At 44.6% G+C, this 18,757-nt stretch overlaps 1 protein-coding gene across 1 annotated transcript in view; it reads left to right on the plus strand.

Moving 5' to 3' along the window:
- The window catches only part of CENPE (centromere protein E), an 85,294-nt gene that overhangs the window by 3,015 nt on the left and 63,522 nt on the right, over positions 1–18,757 (plus strand). Inside the window, exons 3-10 of the mRNA XM_089778051.1 lie at positions 489–578; positions 665–783; positions 7,435–7,554; positions 9,111–9,192; positions 9,498–9,565; positions 9,659–9,727; positions 16,368–16,419; positions 17,801–17,888. Coding sequence (XP_089634177.1) covers positions 489–578; positions 665–783; positions 7,435–7,554; positions 9,111–9,192; positions 9,498–9,565; positions 9,659–9,727; positions 16,368–16,419; positions 17,801–17,888 — 688 coding nt within the window. The remainder of the gene's footprint in view (positions 1–488; positions 579–664; positions 784–7,434; positions 7,555–9,110; positions 9,193–9,497; positions 9,566–9,658; positions 9,728–16,367; positions 16,420–17,800; positions 17,889–18,757) is intronic.

The following is an 18,757-nucleotide window of genomic DNA, read 5'->3' on the forward strand; positions in this document are numbered from 1 at the left end:
GAAGCAGCCCGAGGGAGTAGGGTGGTGCTCCTAACATTTAACTGGCTAATTAAATGGGATTTTACATCCTTATTCAGGAAAATGATGTAGCTGTGTCCCCTAAGATTTGCCAACCAAGAACTGGATCAGATTTCTAAGTCTGACTTAAATGACTTCCCTTCCTTTCTTGCTTCAAATCACAGTAGATAACCTAATAATTGTCATATTTATACTAAGTATTTATAGCATCTTTTTCAGTTGCATTTAACCATATCCGAATTTCCCACGCTTTGCCTATTACATTTTTGTTCTGTTCATTTTGCGTCCGTTTGGGTTTTAGACAATAAGTTATCTCTGCCATAAAATATCTTGGCATCATCCTGCAGAAGGGTTGGATTTGGGGCCTCAGTGTTTCAATCCCATTGGATTAAAAGATGCCAAAATTAAGTGTGATGGAAGATCATTTTTTCTCAAATCACTGTGCTGCTTTTTAATTTTTCTTCTTGAAGATTGTGTCTTTTGTGCAAATGACAGCACCCAACAAGTATATGAAGGTGTAGCTGTTCCAATTGTTAAGTCGGCTGTCCAAGGATATAATGGTAAGTTTCATATTTGTTTTTATACCTTTACCCTTATTTGTAGAATGTGTGGGTAGTGGTCAATTAATACTTATTCCTCTTTATAGGCACTATTTTTGCCTATGGGCAGACTGCCTCAGGAAAAACTTACACAATGATGGGGAATGGCAAATCTGTGGGCATTATACCTAAAGCGATTGAGGATGTCTTCAAAATTATTTGTAACGTAAGTAATACAGTTAAACTTATTACCTGGATCCTTGTCATAAAAATATAAGAGAAGGGACTTGGTAATGACGAACTTAACAATGGAAACAAGTTACATGCAGCAGCATGTGTTACAATACTTTGCCATGGTTCATAATCCCATATGAAACTTGCGAAGGGCTAGGCTGGGGATGGGTGGGCCATGTTGCTGTGGGATACAGAGTGACATCATCATCACTCTGTCCCACTGGGATAACATTTTTTTTTATAGGTATAGTAAGATATCTAGTATATTATCCGTTGTTACAAAGACAGTCTCAAGTGCGTTGGGATAAGTATGTTCTAAACTCGTCTCTTCAAATAACTTTTTTTCTAAATGACTGTAAATCACCTCTGAAAGTGATTCTGCTAGGTATTTCAAACTATAGAGCTTTGCATAAGAAGGTCAGACTCACATGGTTGAATGCCAGAAGGGACCATTAGTGTCATCTGGTCTGACCTGCAGAACTCAGGTCTGTGAGGAGGTGCAGTGACTAAATTGGGGGCAAGCAAAATCCTCTCAGTGGGCCAGATCTGGCCCACCTAGGGCTTTGATCTGACTCGTGAGGCAGTTCCAGGCCCTGCTTCCTAACGGGTGTGCCCAATCTGTGGCACATGTGCTGTGGGGGGGAAAGAGCTCAGCACTGCCCCTCATCCCGCCCCATGCAGCGGCTGGAGAGGAGGCAGTGCTGGGGCTGGGGTCCCTCCATGGTGCTTCAGCCATGCAATCCAGGGCCGGCCCCAGAGGCAATGTGGCCATGCGTCCCCAGGATGCCCTGGAGGCGCCACAGCCATGGAGCCTGGGACCAACCTTGGAGGTGCCGCTACCATGCGCACATGGTCTAGAGCCAGCCGCAGACCACGTGGCCCCAGCAGCGGTGTCTTCTGCCTCCGGGATTGGCCCTGGGCTGCATGGCTTTGGCAGCGGTGCCTCTGGCTCCAGGCTACATGACCGTGGCAGCAGTGCCTCTGGGCTCCAGCGCAGGCCCTGGATTGCTTGGCTATCATGGCAGCTGGACCCCCTCTGGGACAGTGTGGCTGCAGCCATTGTTGCAAGGGGGCACAAAGCCAGGTAAGGTTCCTTCACATGCCCAGACCCTCCCCAATCTCCCCTCCTTTCCCCACCTTCACCCCAAGAGATGGCACCCCCAGCTTGCTCCGACACCCTCCCTTGTTCTTGCACTCTCTCCTGGCCACACACTGCACCTTCCCTTGTTTCTTCTCCCTCCACTTGGCCAGACACCCTACTCCCAACTTGCTTCTGCACCCCAGCTCCCTCGCAGATCCTGTACCCCATCCCTATTCACTTGCTGGCAGCTCTGTCTTTCGCACTGTACTCCTCATTTTTGTCCCTACCCCAACCTAAAGGGAACCAGAATATCCACTGATTCCAGAACCCCAGGAAAGTAAATCTGGTCTATGGGAAGCCCTAAATCGTAGTCTCCCTCTGCCTCTCCTTCCTTCACCTCCCCCTATGAGGCTGGGCACCAGAGGAGTGAGGTGTCTCACTTGGGATTATATCTGTGAGCATGAGGGTGGGATTGGAGGAATTTTTTTGCTTCTCACTTGTATGGTCCCCAACTATTTTTATGTGGGTCAGTGACCCCTGACCCAAAAAGGGTTTCCCACCCCTAGCATAAATAAAGAAAACATTGAGACCTTTTGTGTTGAACATAATAATTTATTTAAAATGAAGCTTGATAAACACATGCTTAGTCTGTTTCATAATTTAAATTAAACTGTTCTTACCAGCTACAGCTGATTCAGAAAATAAGGTCACCGTACCCAGCAGGGCAATTCTTGGCCCCGCCCGTTCTGCACAATGCCGGCAGCCACTTCAAAAATTTGAAGTGGCCCCCTCCCCTTCCAAAATTATTGCCCACCCCTCGACTAAATGGTGAAATCTGGAGTTTGACTTCCTGTGCTGCAGTAGCTACAATGTATTGGGGTAGGTGTGCACTAGAAAAATATGCTAAAATGAAAAACTTATCAACATCTAAAGTTGTATTGTGTGCTTCATGCCCTTAGGTCATTGGTCTACAACCTTTTTATGCCCAAGGTCACTTTAAATGCAGGACAACCCAGTACCTCCCTTTACCCGTTCCCTGAGGCCCTGCCCACTCCATTTCACCCCTCTCTTTATCACTTGCTCTCTCCCACCCTCACTCAGTTTCACTGGGCTGGGACAGAAGGTGTGGGCTCTGGACCAGGACTAAGGGATTTGGGTGTGGAGAAGCACTGAGAGGTGCAAGTTCTGGGAAGAAATTTGAGTGCAGGAAGGGACTCCAGGCTCAACCAGAATGTTGGAGTTGGGCGTGGGGTGCTGAACGAACTCCGAGGCCAAGGAGAAAACCCCTGAATGCTTGTAGGAATCAGGGCTTTGCATTTCACCCTTCAGTGCCCCTACTGGTCAAACTTCCCTGGTCTGGCACCCTTGGAACCTGATTGATCCTGGACCAGGGGAAGTCAATGCATTGGGGTCTCCACTTTTCCTCCTAGCCACTGGGCTGCCACCTGGGGCTCTGATCTTCCCATGTGGGGAGAGGCTCCATTTATCCTCCCTCTTCCCCCCCCCCCCCCACCCTTCCCCCATGGTTAGCCAGTCTTGTTGAGTGTGTGCTCAATTATGTGGTTTTACGCATTAATTAACACAGCAGACTTCAAGAAAGCTCCCAAAGACCACAAATCAGACAAGTATCATAGGTGTGGTCAGGTTTATTGTTAAGCAAAGTACAGCAAACTTCTCATAATCCGGCACCTTTAGGACCCAGAGGGTGCCGGATTATCAGATATGCCGGACTATTGGAAGGGGGGGCTATGAGGGGTCTAGCGTGGTGTGGGGGGATGACACCCCAGACCCCTCATAGCCCCCCCCTTCCGATAGTCCGGCTCTGCCCCAGCTGCCCCGATTGAGCCGCTGCTGGTCAGTTTCAGCAGCAGCTGAATCGGGACGCCTGCGGCAGAGCAGCTGGGGTGCTGCCGGGTTGTCCCACAGTGCCAAGGGGCGGCGCTACCGGACCAACCCAGCAGTACCCCAGCTTCTCTGCCCCAGGCGTCCCCAAGTCAGCCGCTGCTGAAACTGACCAGTGGCTGACTCCAGGAAGCCCGGGGCAGAGCAGCTCTGCCTCGGGCTTCCCGGAGTCAGCCGCTGGTCAGTTTCAGCGGCGGCTGAATCAGGGACAGCTGGGGTGCTACCGGGTTCGTCCCACAGCGCCGAGGGGCAGCGCTACAGGACCTACTGGCAGCACCTCAGACGCTCTGCCCCCAGCTTCTCCGATTCAGCCATTGGTCAGTTTCAGCAGTGGCTGAAACGGGGAAGCCAGGGGCAGAGCAGCTTCAATGGTCCGGCTGCCTGGAGCACTTCCAGGTTCCTGATGGTGCCAGACCATCAGATGCCGGACCAATGGAGTTTTACTGTACAGTAACAACAGTCAGTAGACTCTATTGAATCACTAATATGTAATCCATAACAATGGAATGAGTCAATCAGTGGAAGGTCTCCATGCCCGCAGGTCAGACACATACTATCTTCCACCCCTCTCACAAGACACCACTTTATATATAGGTACTAACAACTTGCACATCATTTCTGATGTGTCAGATTCCCATCCTCTGACTCTTCTTGGATATCACCCTTTACTTCATTTGATTAGATCATCTCTATCCATCTGTATCTGTGGGGAGTGTATATCAAGATCATTTTTTAATGAGCTGGTGGTACCATGTGCTTTCAACTTATGACCAGTACCAATTACTGTTTTACACCTGGCCTATTACAAATTAGTGTTTTTCACTCTCAGCCCTGTTTGTGCCAAGTCCTGTGAGCAGGGGCCTGCCTCTTGCTCACAGCTTAGCTTTGCTTTATGTTAGCCAGGTTTTGTCCATTTATAGCTAGAATTCAGACCATGTTTGTGCTACATGGGCTTTTGTTTTAGGCCTTCATCTTATTATAAGGGGTTCCTGGTTTGTCAAGCTGAGAGAGGTTCAGAATACATTGTGCCTGCTGTGTGTCCATTAAGGATGTTACATTGTAGTTATCTGCTAATCATCTAGTCAATACAATTTGTATCAAGTACACAATTATTTGATAAGTGCTGCTCTGAAAAGACTGAGTAATCCCAGCTCATGTGGCTTCAGGACCCACCTGCGCGATGGCTCTGACTTTTAAATGTAGTAAGAGCTGCCAGGCTCCCCTGTTTCCCCTCTGCTGCTTCTGATAGCAGTGGGGAGCAGTGTGGCACTGCAGAGACGGTGCTGCGGGAAACCGGCTTTTAAGCCAGGTCTCCCCAGAACTGGTTCATGGTGGGGTTTTTTTTTTTTTTTTTTTTTTTTTCCCCTCTCCACCCCCTCTCCCCCACACACACCCATAGAGGTGCAGGAGGAGTAGCGAGTAGTCAATACTCCAGTCAACTACTCACTAACATCCCTAGTAGTTATCCCACTGCAAGAAAAAAAAACAGCATTTGCTGCATTTTAAGGAAGCCTAAATCAAGTCAACAGGGGAGTCTGGCTCTGCTGAAGTTTTGCACAGAAGGTGGGGAAGTTAGAGAGGAAGGTCAGTGAAGTAAAGTTGGATTGTGATGAGTGGGAGATGGGGAACCAGACTCCATCTCCTTCCTCTTCCCTAAAAGTGCAAGTGAGACAAATGCTGGGAGTAGAAGAAAGCAGGGATCACGTGGAACAGAAGGATAGGTGTGAATGCTGGGGGGTGGGAGGGACGCAAATGTTCTGTTTACCCCTAAAGCTTATTTTGCTGAGAGATGATGTTCCCACAGGCAGCTCAGCATGGCACAAACACAAAGCTGTCTGCGTAATAACCATCCCAGTTCCACATTCTCCTTGCTGAATATTCCAGGAAGAGACTGGGATTTTTTTCAGGAAGGCACAAGCACATTTCTTCCCCTGTCTGAAGCTAGTAATGCTTCATCTCTAGTAGTTTCTTTCCACCCCTGCATGCTGCTACAGCTGGGGAGTCTGCAAGGGCTGAGGAGGATTTACCCCATGTAGCTTCTTCCAGTTGGTTATGCAAAGTAAGCACTCTGAACAATTTCCAGCAATGCTCAATAGGTCAGTGTTATAAGCACAGCTCCTGCCCAGGTCAGTTTTCTGTTCTTCAGGATCAGAGGAGGGAACCTAGCAATGAAAGCAGTGAGGCAAGCCCATATCCCAGTCTCTACACCTCCCTTAAAGTACTTTTCAAAGAAAAGACACCCCCACACACACAGCATATAGCAAATCATCCTGCGGCTACTGGCAGCATGCAACCTGAACTCTGAGCTTTGTTGAAGCTTCTTCTGCTACTGGACAACAAAGCTGGGGAGGAAGGGCTGAAAGGGTAGGACTGAGAAGGAGATTAATAGTCAGAGCCTCTAGTTGGGGACATCTACCTTAGGCTAATGGGGGATGGCTATGGTTAACTCACTGCAAATGTGCATCACTGAATGCGTACAGGAAGCAGGACGCTCATGAAGAGTCCCATTGAAGTCAGTGGGGCCAGAGCACAAGAAGCTGTATTTTGGCCTTCATGTGATGCAAGAGATTCCAAGTGCCATTTATGAAATGTGGGAGAGGGCATTGGTTAATTAATGGTTTGTCTATGAATTTGACAGCATAAGAGTAAATCTCCAAGCACTTTATACCAGATCTTCTTTCAAAAAGGTGCAAAATGCACATTACATAAGAATGGCCATACTGAGTCAGACCAAAGGTCCATCTAGCCCAGTATCCTGTCTTTCAACAGTAGCCAATGCCAGGTGTCCCAGAGGGAGTGAACAGAATAGATAATCATCAGGTGATCTCTCTCCTGTCACCCATTTCCAGCCTCTGACAAACAGAGGTTAAGGGCACCATTCCTACCCATCCTGGCTAATGGCCATTGATGGATCTAGCCTCCATTAATTTATCTAGCTCTTTTTTAGAACCCTGTTAAAGTCCTAGCCTTCACAACATTTTCTGGCAAGGCGTTCCACAGGTTGACTATGTGCTGCATGAAGAAAAACTTCATTTTGTTTGTTTAAAACCTGCTACCTATTAATTTCATTTGGTGACCCCTGGTTCTTAGATTATGGTAACAAGTAAATAACTTTTCCTTATTCACTTTTTCCAGACCAGTCATGATTTGATAGACCTCTATCATATCCCATCCTTAATCTCCTCTTCACTAAACTGAAAAATCCATGCCTTCGTAATCTCTCTTCTTATGGGACCTGTTCCAAACCCCTAATCACTTTTGTTGCCCTTTTCTGAACCTTTTACAATGCCAATATATCTGTTTTGAGATGAGAGCACATCTGAACACAGTATTCAAGATGTGGGCGTATCATGGTTTTATATCGAGGCAATAAGATAGTCTTGTCTTATTCTCTCTCCCTTTTTAAATTATTCCTAACATTGTTTGCTTTTTTGATTGTATTAAGGGTAGAGAAATGTTAATTAATTACTATTAATTAATTAATTTTCCTTGGAAGTAATTATGGGACAGTATATCAGAAGGGAGATGCTGTGCACATTGGCAATGAGGGAAGAAAATCAATGAAACCATCCATGTAAAGATGTAGTCAAGACTAATAAGCATCTTCTTTTAAAGCACATTTTTGCCCTTCTGATCTAATGTTTGTTTTTTAATCTTTAGATTCCAGGCAGAGAGTTTCTTTTGAGAGTTTCCTATATGGAAATATACAATGAAACCATAACAGACTTACTCTGTGATAGCCGGAAAAACAAACCTCTAGGAATTCGAGAGGATGTTAATGTAAGTACATCAAGCTGACATGAGATGCTTTATTTGGTCTTACTGTTTGACTTTTTTACAAATCAGTACAACAAATCACCGTTGTGTAGGCATGGATTCAAATCATGAAATGTGGATGTAAATAGACTCTGGCTGAATGTTTGCCAAATTGTGGTTATGTAATGTTTACTAAGATTACATTGGAAGAATGCTTTTGTCGGGGTTTTAGGTGCCCTGGCAGAGCTTTTAAGGGGTGATTCTTTGAGGTTCTTGTGAGTAGTCTCATTTGGGTTGTACTGGCCAGTGCAGCTAAGATGATGGAACCTTCTAGCAGTGTTTAGAGTGCTCACAGATCACTTCTACTCCATCCCTCAACCTTCCTCAATATGTTACATGTATAGGATGTCAGCTACAACAATATCGTGTGAATGCCTGTTCTCATTTTTAGTTGACATAAACAAGAAGTGGATAGCATCATCTCGTGCAAATGTAACCAGACTTGTTTGTCCTAGTGACCTTTTATTTTTATTTTTTCTGAACAAGATGTACAACTAAGTTGACTTCTAGGTTTTAAGGTTTCTTTATGTGAGTGCAGTTTATTTTATTTTATTTTGTTTTTGTACACAATTCTACAACTGTAAGTTGTAATTTTCTTGGTAGAGATTGCATTATCATACTTCAGAGAATTGAAATACTATTTTTTTTCAGTGTAAAATTGTTGCAATTAAAGTGACCATTGTGCACTTTGTATTTTGTGCTGAAATTGAAATCAGTATATCTGAAAATGTAGAAAACATCCAGAAATACTCTGTTGCTTAACAGCACTATTTAGTTGTGATTGATTTTTGTTGTTGGCCCCAACTGAACTGCTTTCTTAATTGCCATAACATCAACAAGGTGAATGAGTGAAGATGTGTCTGTACTGTACAGTAAAACCTGTGCTATTCAGCACTTAACTAGCCAGAAAACTTTAGAAACTGGCAAATTTCGGAGCTGCGGGTGGGGGGAGACTGGCACTTTAAGCCGGGTGTGCAGCATGTACCTGGGGAATGGGCGAACGGCCGTCTGTCGCCATGCTACATCTCAGCCCCTCCTCCTGGCAGCCCAGCACCCTCGTGGCTTCCCTGGCAGCCTGCCCTCCCTGCAGGTCAGCCCCCTTGCGGCTCCCCCGCACCAGGTTGCCTCCTCTGTCCCTCCCCCCAGCAGGCCACATCCCCAGCCCTTGCACTGCTTTCCCTGCCCCGCCCCCCCCAAGATATCTGGAATTTTCAGAAAACCGGCACAACCTAATCCCTGTGTGTGCCAAATAACACAGGCTTTACTGTATTTCAAAAAGAGAAGTGAAATTTCACTCTAACTATGAAATCTTAACCAAACTAGTATAGGTTGGACGGGTCTGGCACCCTCAGGAATGAGGGAATTTACCAGAGCAGGGAAGGTCCCCTGCTTCTGGTCCCACAGACCGCCTCCCCTCCCTGTTGCTGTGTGGCTTTTTATTTATTCAACTGTATAGTCATCTGTATCTCATTTATTTTAGAGTTGGATGAAATTCATCTTTAATTCTGTTTCACTTGCAGAGAAACATCTACGTGGAAGATCTGATTGAAGAGGTGGTTGTTAATCCAGAGCAAGTCATGGAATGGCTCAGGAAAGGAGAAAGTAGGATTATTAGTCTCATCATTGATGCAATTTTAAAACACATGACCGTTCTTCTAAATTTAATATGTAGCTTTTGAGATGGCAGTTTTAGCCATTATTTTCAGTTTATCAGTTAGACTACTTTTGCTTACAGTTTTAATATTGTCTAGAGCATATAGGTTTTTGTTTAAAACATTTATGGTTAAGACCAAATAAATCTATTAGTCTTAAAGGTACGATAGGCCTCCTTGTTGGTTTTACAGATAGAGGCTAACACAGCTATCTCTCTAATGCTGGTTAAAACACAATGACTTTTATTTTGACAGAAAACCGACACTATGGAGAAACAAAAATGAATGAACACAGCAGCCGTTCTCACACCATTTTCAGAATGGTAAGTGTCTGTGTAATAGGTTTTGTTTTTTTCCCATTATGTTTTAATTGAAAGGATATGCAATGATCTTATGAGACTTTTTTTTTCTTTTAGATTATAGAAAGTCGGGAAAATGACCCTAACAACTCAAACTGTGATGGAGCAGTAATGGTATCTCATCTGGTAAGTTACATTTGAAGAAGGTTGTTGGCTACTACTTGGGCATTAATGTGAAAAATTAGCATGTTAAAAGTAGCTAAAATATTGGGCATCACTAAGATGTAATCCTAGAATCAGATTTTTCTCCCATCATATTTAGAGTGAAACATTCTTAATGGAAAAACTTGAGTGAAGGAGAAATATTATACAGTTTTAAGACTATATAACAATACACATGTAAAATTCTATTAGATATTGTGCAGGTGGATAATTTGCATCATAGCCTCACTGAAATTAGCATACATACTGCCTGGGATTTCTGCAAGGGAAGGAGAATTCACTAAGTCTTAGAACTACTTCATAGCCCCTTTTGGCTGCTGGGACAGAAAGGGGCATGGCGGGGGGTAGGAGGCATCTGATTGAACTCCACAGTTGCCATAATTCTGTCAGCCTCTGTCAGTTGGGGTAAGATGAAACAGCCTTCAGGAGCCAGGTGGCCTCAGGACTAGAAGAACATATAATGGTGGCTTGCAGCCACTCTTGTTGAGAGATGTAATAGCTGCTGACTGATTCCTTTTCCTCTTGGTTTGGTGAATAGATTTTACCAATATGGCAGGTATTCAAAGGAGGGAATTAATATTTGATCTATCAGTTTGTATTCAGGGAGCTAAGAATTAGGCTCTATGTGCAATTCCTTTTTAAAACCTCTCCAATATGACAAACTACTGCCTGCTTGCCACACTTTGGTGAACTGGTTATCAAGGAGGCAGTCACTAATCATCTCTAACTTCTCCAGTATCAAACTTCTTTGGCTACCTGCATCTTGACCAAACTAGTCTGATCAGCAGTGGATCCGTCAGAAGCTTTAGATACCTTATGATTATTGGTGGTTGGGTTGTTCTCTTCAGCAGAATTGGGTCAAGTAGATTCTCAGTTTTTGAGCACTTTCCTGAAAACTGAGGTAGAATATAACCGCTGAGATTTTCAGCAGTTTAATGGTTACCTAGTTAACTGCTTTAACATCCCTGATGTGAATTGGCCAATTCTTAATAAATAGTTCAAAACAATCACAGAATTCCATTTAACGTTTTGCAGGAATTAGTTTGGATCCTTTTCCGTGAAGCTGAAGCAAAATAGTTAAAGAAATTTTTTTTTTTTTTTTTGCTTCAGTAGCATTTTTTCTTTATTTCTAAAGAAGATGTACTTAAGTCTTCGGCTAAAAGATGCATTAAATGGGCACTGCAGCCATATGTTAAGGAACATCCTTCCATTTCTTCTAAGTATCTTCTCATCTTTGGCACATTTGCAGCATTCTGTGACAAATGTGCATGTGACTGTTGACTTTTTGTTCAGTTTATTATAGCTTTCACTGCCATTTCTTTATACTGTGTTGTGTGATTTTTTTTTTTTAATTGTTTCTGAAAGAAATGCAACCCCATCTTCTGTTGTCATACAGGCACATTTTACTGGATCATTATGTACATTGCTCCACTCGTCAAGGCTTAAGCTGGCAAGTTTCCCTTCACTATTTCTTGCACACTGTTCAAGATCTTTTGCTAGATACAGTGTATGAAATCTTCTACCAATGTCTACTTTGCCAGGGGAGTGTAGCCTGGTAGTAAGGATTCAACCATGTCAATGAAAGTGTTTTATTGTTGATGGTGCTAAAAGGAGAATTTGTGGCATAAATGAACCAAGCCAACTTATCTATGGTGTCTTGTTGGTATTTGCTGGTCCTTGTTACAAACCCATCAATGATGATAGTTTTACTGGATTACTGAAGTCTTTTATGAGTGCACTTAATTTTGTAGTACGCTCCATTTGGTTTGTTTGGCTGTGAAAGCAAGTAGGGAATGGGGTGTTCTTGGGAAAGCTGAATTATGCTGAAGTAAAATAGGAAATAGACTTATGGCATTACCACTATGATACTTGGCCATTATTTCCAAAATAAGGGATATGTATTATGTAATATGAAATAAGAAAATGACACTAATTGGCAAATCTAGAGTTCTCTTTACTGGGATTCTCCATACCATATACTTGGGGGGATGGGGCGGAGAGAGAGATATGCATGCAAAACTTGGTTTCATTTACCAGTCTGACCTCTGGAGTCAAGGTCTGAACAAAGACCTGAAGTAGATTGGTCACTACATCTAAATAGGAGTCAACAGTGTGACACTGTTGAGGGGAGGGGGGGAACAAATATGATTCTGGGATGCGTTTATAGGAGTGTTGTGAGCAAGACATGAGGTCATTCTTCCACTTTACTCTGCACTGATTAGGCCTCAATTGAAGTACTGTGTCCAGTTCTGGGCACCAAATTTCAAGAAAGATTTGGAAAAGGTTCAAAGAAGAGCAACAAGAATAATTAAAGGTCTGGAAAACATGAGCTATGAGGCAAGGCTGAAGGAATTGGGCTTGTTTAGTTTAGAAAAGTGTTACAAGGAGGAGGGAGAAAAATTGTTCTCCTTGGCCTCTGATGCTAGGTCAAGAAGCAAAGGGTTTAAACTGCAGCAAGGGAGGTTTAGGTTGGTCATTAGGAAACACTTCCTAACTGTCAGGGTGGTTAAACACTGGACTAAAGTGCCTAGGGAGGTTGTGGAATCTCTATCTCTGGAGATTATTTAAGAGCAGGTAAATAGGCATCTATCAGGGATGATCTAGGCTGAGCTTGGTCCTGCCACGAGGACAGGAGACTCAATGACCTCTCGAGGTCCCTTCCAGTTCTAGTGTTCCGTGATACTATGACCATAAAAAAGCTAAGCACCAGGTGTCAAAGTGGGCAAGTTGATCCACTTGATCAAGCCGTATACGCATTTAGTTCTGCATTCACAGAACAGAAGAGGCTCCCACAGTATTTCAACTATGCAATAAAACTTGTTAAAGGTAAGCAATTCAAGAGCAGTTTTAAAAGCATATATATAGTACTAAGCAATTAAAACTGCCTTAAAAGGCATCCCAAGCATTAAAAGCAATATTTTTATATCTAATCCTTAATCCAGTTTAGCAGCCTAATTCTCAATTCAGGTTAACACACACATTCTACTCACCCTCTGTAGCTGGCCAGACTCCAGGTAATGTTGGTTAATTTGGTTGAGGCGGAAGTCCGATGTGCTGTATTTATGGACTCCTGCTCGTGGGGCAAAATGGTGTGGTATATAACCCCTTGAGGGAGGGTAAATTAGTCTGTGTGGAGTAATATCCATTGGTTACACAAAGTTCGGGTCCGGGTGGGATGATGTCCGTAGGCTACACCTCTCCCCCCCTTCTGCAGGTGTTTTCACAACCAATCTCGGAGCATCCTGCTTACACCACCCAATTTTGCTTGCCTCACTACGAGTTATAAACAATAGAATGTCCTTGACTAGGTCTCTTCCTTGTTACTCTTTATTTTCTTCTGTACCATCAGCACACATACACAGTTCTTTTATTTCACAAAGTCCTTTTTCTTAAAGTTGTAAACAAGTCCATAATTCTCCAGGGCTCTTGCCTGGACCTCAGCATGGCTGCTCTTCAGCTCATTTACTGTTAGTTCAGTCATGCTAATCATTCATGCTATCCATGATTCATGACACCAGGTACAGGCAGTCCCCGACTTACGTGGATCCGACTAACCTCGGATCCCTAGATACGAACGGGGTGAGGCAACTCCCACACATGTGCAGCAGCATTCCTGGGCTCGCTCACCTGGGTCCTAGGATCCTCCTCCTCCTCGGGCCGGCTCCGACTGGGGTCCCGCAGAGCTGCCGGGCAGAGGAAAAGTGCCTCCCCACCCTCCTGCCAGCAACAGGCTGCGGAACAGACAAAAGCAGCCTCTCTGCCCCTCCTCCCCTCTATACATGCCGGGCTCCCGGAGCACAGCAGGGTCCCCGGGGCTCGCTCACCTGGGTCCTAGAATCCACCTCCTCCTCCTCTTCGGCTGGCTCCAACTGGCCTCTGCCTGCAGCAGCTGGCCACAGGGACAGGGATCCCGCAGAGCTGCCGGGCAGAGGGAGAGTGCCTCCCCACGCCCGCTGCCCCCCCCCCCCCCCCCCCGCGGCCTCGCATCCTGCACACCTCCCCCCTCCCCCCCTGCCAGCAACAGGCTGCCCCCTCCCCTGAGCAACAGGCTGCCGAACAGCAGACAAAAGCAGCCTCTCCGCCCCTCCTCCCCCTATACATGCTGGGCTCCCTGGGCAAACAAAGACTCCACCAAAACAAACAAAGTGCTGACCTCATTGTGTTAGCAAAAAAAGGACCCTCCTCCTAGAACCCTGGGTGGTGTGTGGAAATAAAGCTATTAGCTCAAAGCATGGTGCAGAGCTGTTTGGTATTTGATGAGTTACTCCTTTAGTCCTGAGTTTGTCACAGGGACAGAAATAGATGTGAAATCTTCTGAACAGGGGAACAGACAGCAAAACAAACATTAGAGGGGAGTTAACCTTTCCCTATGCCATCCAAAACTAAAAAAAATGTTTGGCTAGAGTTTCCCCTACAATATGTATCAGTTCCGACTTACATACAAATTCAACTTAAGAACAAACCTACAGTCCCTATCTTGTACGTAACCCGGGGACTGCCTGTACTGAGTCTATTCTATTAGCTTCAATTTGCTTTAATTCACAATATTTCTCCCCATTTTTTTTCTTTCCCTCTCATTCTCTATTTGTACCCTGGACCTCGTAACTCAATTCATCTGAAGAAGTGGGTTGTGCCTGTAGAAGCTCATGATACCAGCTACATATTTTGTTAGTCTCTAAGGTGCTGCAAGACTCTTTGTGTTTTAAATTTTTCCTTTTCTAGTAACATCCAACATTGTAAACAGCTTGGGAATTTACTTGATAAATAACCTTTATACTAAAAACCATAGAGAAAGTCTTGAATGATGCATTGCGAAGTTAATTTATTTAAGTTGATCTGAATCTTTCATCCCTGTCATTTTCTCTCAGTAGGCAGTATTTCTTATGATTTTTCATTCTTGCAACTAGGCCCTACAGATCCTCTTGCACTTACACTTGACATAGTTTTCCTTTTGTACCCAGGGAATGAAGGTGTGTGTGTGTGTGTGTGTGTGTGTGTGTGTGTGTGTGGGTGTGTGTGTGTGTGAGAGAGATATGTTTGTGTTACTAGTCCATTCCACATTTTGTTCCTGTGCTGCCTCTATCCTCTTCTGTATGGCTGTATCTAGACTACAGGGTTTTTTCCGAAAAAAGTAGCCTTTTTTTGAGAACTTCACTTACATTCTTCACTGCAGCTGCATTCTTTCAAAAGTAAATCGAAAGAATGCTGCAGTCTTTTTGATCATGGTAAAGCTCATTTTACGAGGAATAACACCTTTTATTCTAAAGCACTCTTTAGGAAAAAAGGCGCTAGTGAATGCAAACTCTTTTTTCGAGAGTGTCTAGACTCTCTTTCGAAAAAGCTGCTCGCTTTTTCTGAAAAGCTGCTTGTAGTCTAGACACTCGTTCGAAAAAGCCTCTTTCGAAAGAGGCTTGTATTCTAGACATAGCCTATGTTGTGTCTCTATCTTAAGACAATGTCTTAACTAACTCTTCTGCCATGCTTGGCCAAGGTCCACCACCACATAAACCCCAAACAAAATCAATCCTTTCCAGCCTCTGTCTGTCTTAGCACATGTGCCTTTAGTCTGAGAAACACATTGAAAACCCACAACTTTGAAGAAGGAAGAACTAGTAGGGTGGACAGACTAGGGCCATTAATTCATTCCTATTAGTCTATAGGTATGTGTATAGCATGGTTTTTTATTATTATTATTTGATTGTAACTTTATTTTTAAATGGCTTAGTATTGATTTAAAAAAAATCATGAATACAATATAAATAAACTGATTTTAATAGATTTTTATCCACCCAGCTGCTAGCTCAGAATCCCTGCTACCTGCCAACTGTACCACATACCAGTATAAGGGATTATGAACAGATACTGTTATTTTGGCACTTGACTTCCTCCATTTGACCTCTTTTATTGGGTGTGGGGAGATGAATAGTTGCTGTAGGCTTAGTTTAGAGGAGACTGAAGGTCTCCATTAATTATGTATTAATGGTAACTGAGGACTTGGCAAATTTATTCACTTGTGTTATTCAGGGTGTAGAAAAAGAAATGTTTGCTTGGGAGACAAACTTGTGTTCAATGGGAGTTTCAATGTATATTAAAGAGTACATATTTTAAAAGGAAAACTTGCATTGCAAGTTTATGGATAGAGTTTGTGATGTTGGTAATGGAGTCTACATTGATTATTTTAAAGTCATTTTCTTCGTGAAACATACGAAAATTTTAGTCTCGTTGGTGTATAGTATAGAAATGTCAAAGCTATTTGCTTACAAAATGTGGACTAAAGCGACGAGGAGTCCTGTGGCACCTTATAGACTAACTGAAGTGTAGGAGCATAAGCTTTCGTGGGCAAAGACCCACTTCGTCAGATGCATGTGACATGCATCTGACGAAGTGGGTCTTTGCCCACGAAAGCTTATGCTCCTACACTTCAGTTAGTCTATAAGGTGCCACAGGACTCCTCGTCGCTTTTGCAGATTCAGACTAACACGGCTACCCCTCTGATACTTGACAAAATGTGGACTGAAATTCTTAGCATATATTTAGAACTGAGAACATTTAAAACTGACTTATTTGAGACCTGTGCTTCATGAAATCTTTAATGAATTTGCAGAACTTAGTGGATCTGGCAGGAAGTGAAAGAGCTAGACAAACAGGATCAGAAGGTAGGTAACTACTACTAAATCTGTAATAGTTTCCTAGGGTGTGTCTCTGTCTGCCTAGCACTTAAATGCTGACTGAAATTATAACAGCTGGAAAGTAATATAACCTAGACGAAATTATCTGTCTACAGTGTGCTGGATTCTAAATGTAAATAGAACCATTGAGGAAAAAGAAGCCAGGATGTTGGCGATAGTTCAGAACAAGGGGCTATTCAAAAAAATTAAAAGGCAAACAAACTTAAAATGTAAATACAGGTTGAGACTCCCTGGTCTGGCACCGTTGAGATCTAACCGGTCCTGAATGGAGGAATTTGCTGGATCAGGGCAGGTTTCCTGCCACCAGTCTCTTAGTTCACTGATCCTCCCCGGTGCTGGCAATGCTTCCTGCTCAGCTGCGTGTCCCCGCCCCCCTTCCCCGTCCCATGGCCTGTCTAGGTGGTCAGCCCTAGCGAGGGCCTCTGGGCTGCTGGCCCCAGCCAGGACTGTTGTGGGCTTCCAACCCTAGCCGTAGCTGCTGTATGCTGGCCATGCTAGCACTGGGTTCCCAGCCCCAGGGCTCTCTGGGACCACAGTTTAGGGAGGTCCAACCTATGCTACTTGTTTTTCACATAAATCCCTTGTTATGTGTTATCACCACAACCTATTATTGAGGCCAAAAGCTCACAAATTATGCCATAATCAGAGTATTAACAGTTATCTTAGATGGGATTAAAATTTTTGCGTAGATACAAACCCTAAAGGCATCTGCCAGCCACCAATTCATTATTTAATGAGAAGCTCATTCTTCAGTTATCACTCAGGAGGTGGAGTTGAGTGAGCTTCATTAGTTGGTTATATGTTGGATTTTTTGTTAGTGTTTTAAAAACTCCTTCTACATCATTTTCTATTGGCTGCTCTCAGACTACAGAACTAAATGGAAAAATAGTCAGATCTGTTATGGCAACTCCTATGTACCTAAGATAGATTAACTGGAAGTTTTTCTTCACACTGCGCAGTCAACCTATGGAACTCCTTGCCAGAGGGTGTTGTGAAGACCAGGACTTAAATAGGGTTCAAAAAGAGAACTAGATCCATTGCTGGACCTAACCTCCATGAATGTCTGTTAGCCAGTATGGGTAGGAATGGTGTCCCTAGCCTGTTGTCAGGGTCTGGAAATGGATGACAATAGAGGGATCACTTGATTCCATATTCCGTTCACTCCCTATGGGGCATGTGGTATTGGCCACTGTTGGAAGACAGGATACTGGGCTAGATGGGCCTGTCGTCTGACCCAGTATGGCTATTATGTTCTTACGTTACGGTCTCTGAAATAGTTACTTTGATCATTATGTAGGATAAAAGTGAACTTTCATAAGTAAATGCAGTGTTTCTATGTAATCTCTAGGTCTCCGGCTTAAAGAAGGATGTAACATAAACAGGAGTCTATTCATCTTGGGTCAAGTAATTAAGAAACTCTGTGATGACCCATCTGGGTAAGTGTTTGTAGCATCTATTCTGGAAATTAGTATTTGTAACTCATTACACAGTTGACTAGCTAGCAAGCCTTGAAATCCATTTGCATTCGTAATCAGGGCTCGACAAATTAGAGAACCTTACTTGCCAGACAAAACAGAGACTCGCCACCCCCACCGTGCAGGTGCGCGGCACCCGGCGAACGGGACGACCAGGATGGCATGTTTGCTTCTGTGACAGGGTGGGGCCACTTCACAGTGGCGAGGACAACCTGCCCCGTACTTCAACAGCACTGACCCCCGTGCTGCACGGGCAGCGCGGAGTTCTGACAGCAGTCTGCGCCACTTGCTCCCGTGCAGCCGCCCAGCTGAGCGGCGTACAGGGGGGCTGAGTCCTGGGATGGGAGCCGGAAGCGGGGGTGGGGCTGCACATGGGCTTAGGGAGGGGCCAGAGTGTGCGTGCATCCCTGACGTCAGGGGGAGAGGCGCTGGCACGAGAGCACCACATTCTAAAGGGGAGCAGAGGAGAGCAGAAGAGAGGAGGGAGGCGATGGAGGAGAGTAATGGAGGGAGAGGGGAGAACAGAGGAGTGAGCTAGAAGACTGCGGTGGGCGGAGGAGTGAAGGGTGAGAGGGGAGGGGGATGGGAGTCGGAGGAGATCAGAGAAGGCAGGAGGGAGACGGGGAGTGGAGCAGAGAGCAGAGCGTGGGGGCAAAGGCCGTGAAAGGAGAAGCGGAGGTAGGAAGCAGCCCAGAGTGGAGACACTAAGGAGCCCCATCCTGGGCTGCTTCCTACCTCCGCTCCTCCTTTCACGGCCTCTGCCCCCACGCTCTGCTCTCTGCTCCACTCCCCGTCTCCCTCCTGCCTTCTCTGATCTCCTCCGACTCCCG

The sequence above is a fragment of the Pelodiscus sinensis genome, chromosome 4 (assembly GCF_052426305.1).
Source record: "Pelodiscus sinensis isolate ZL-2025 chromosome 4, ASM5242630v1, whole genome shotgun sequence".
Lineage (NCBI taxonomy): Eukaryota > Metazoa > Chordata > Testudines > Trionychidae > Pelodiscus > Pelodiscus sinensis.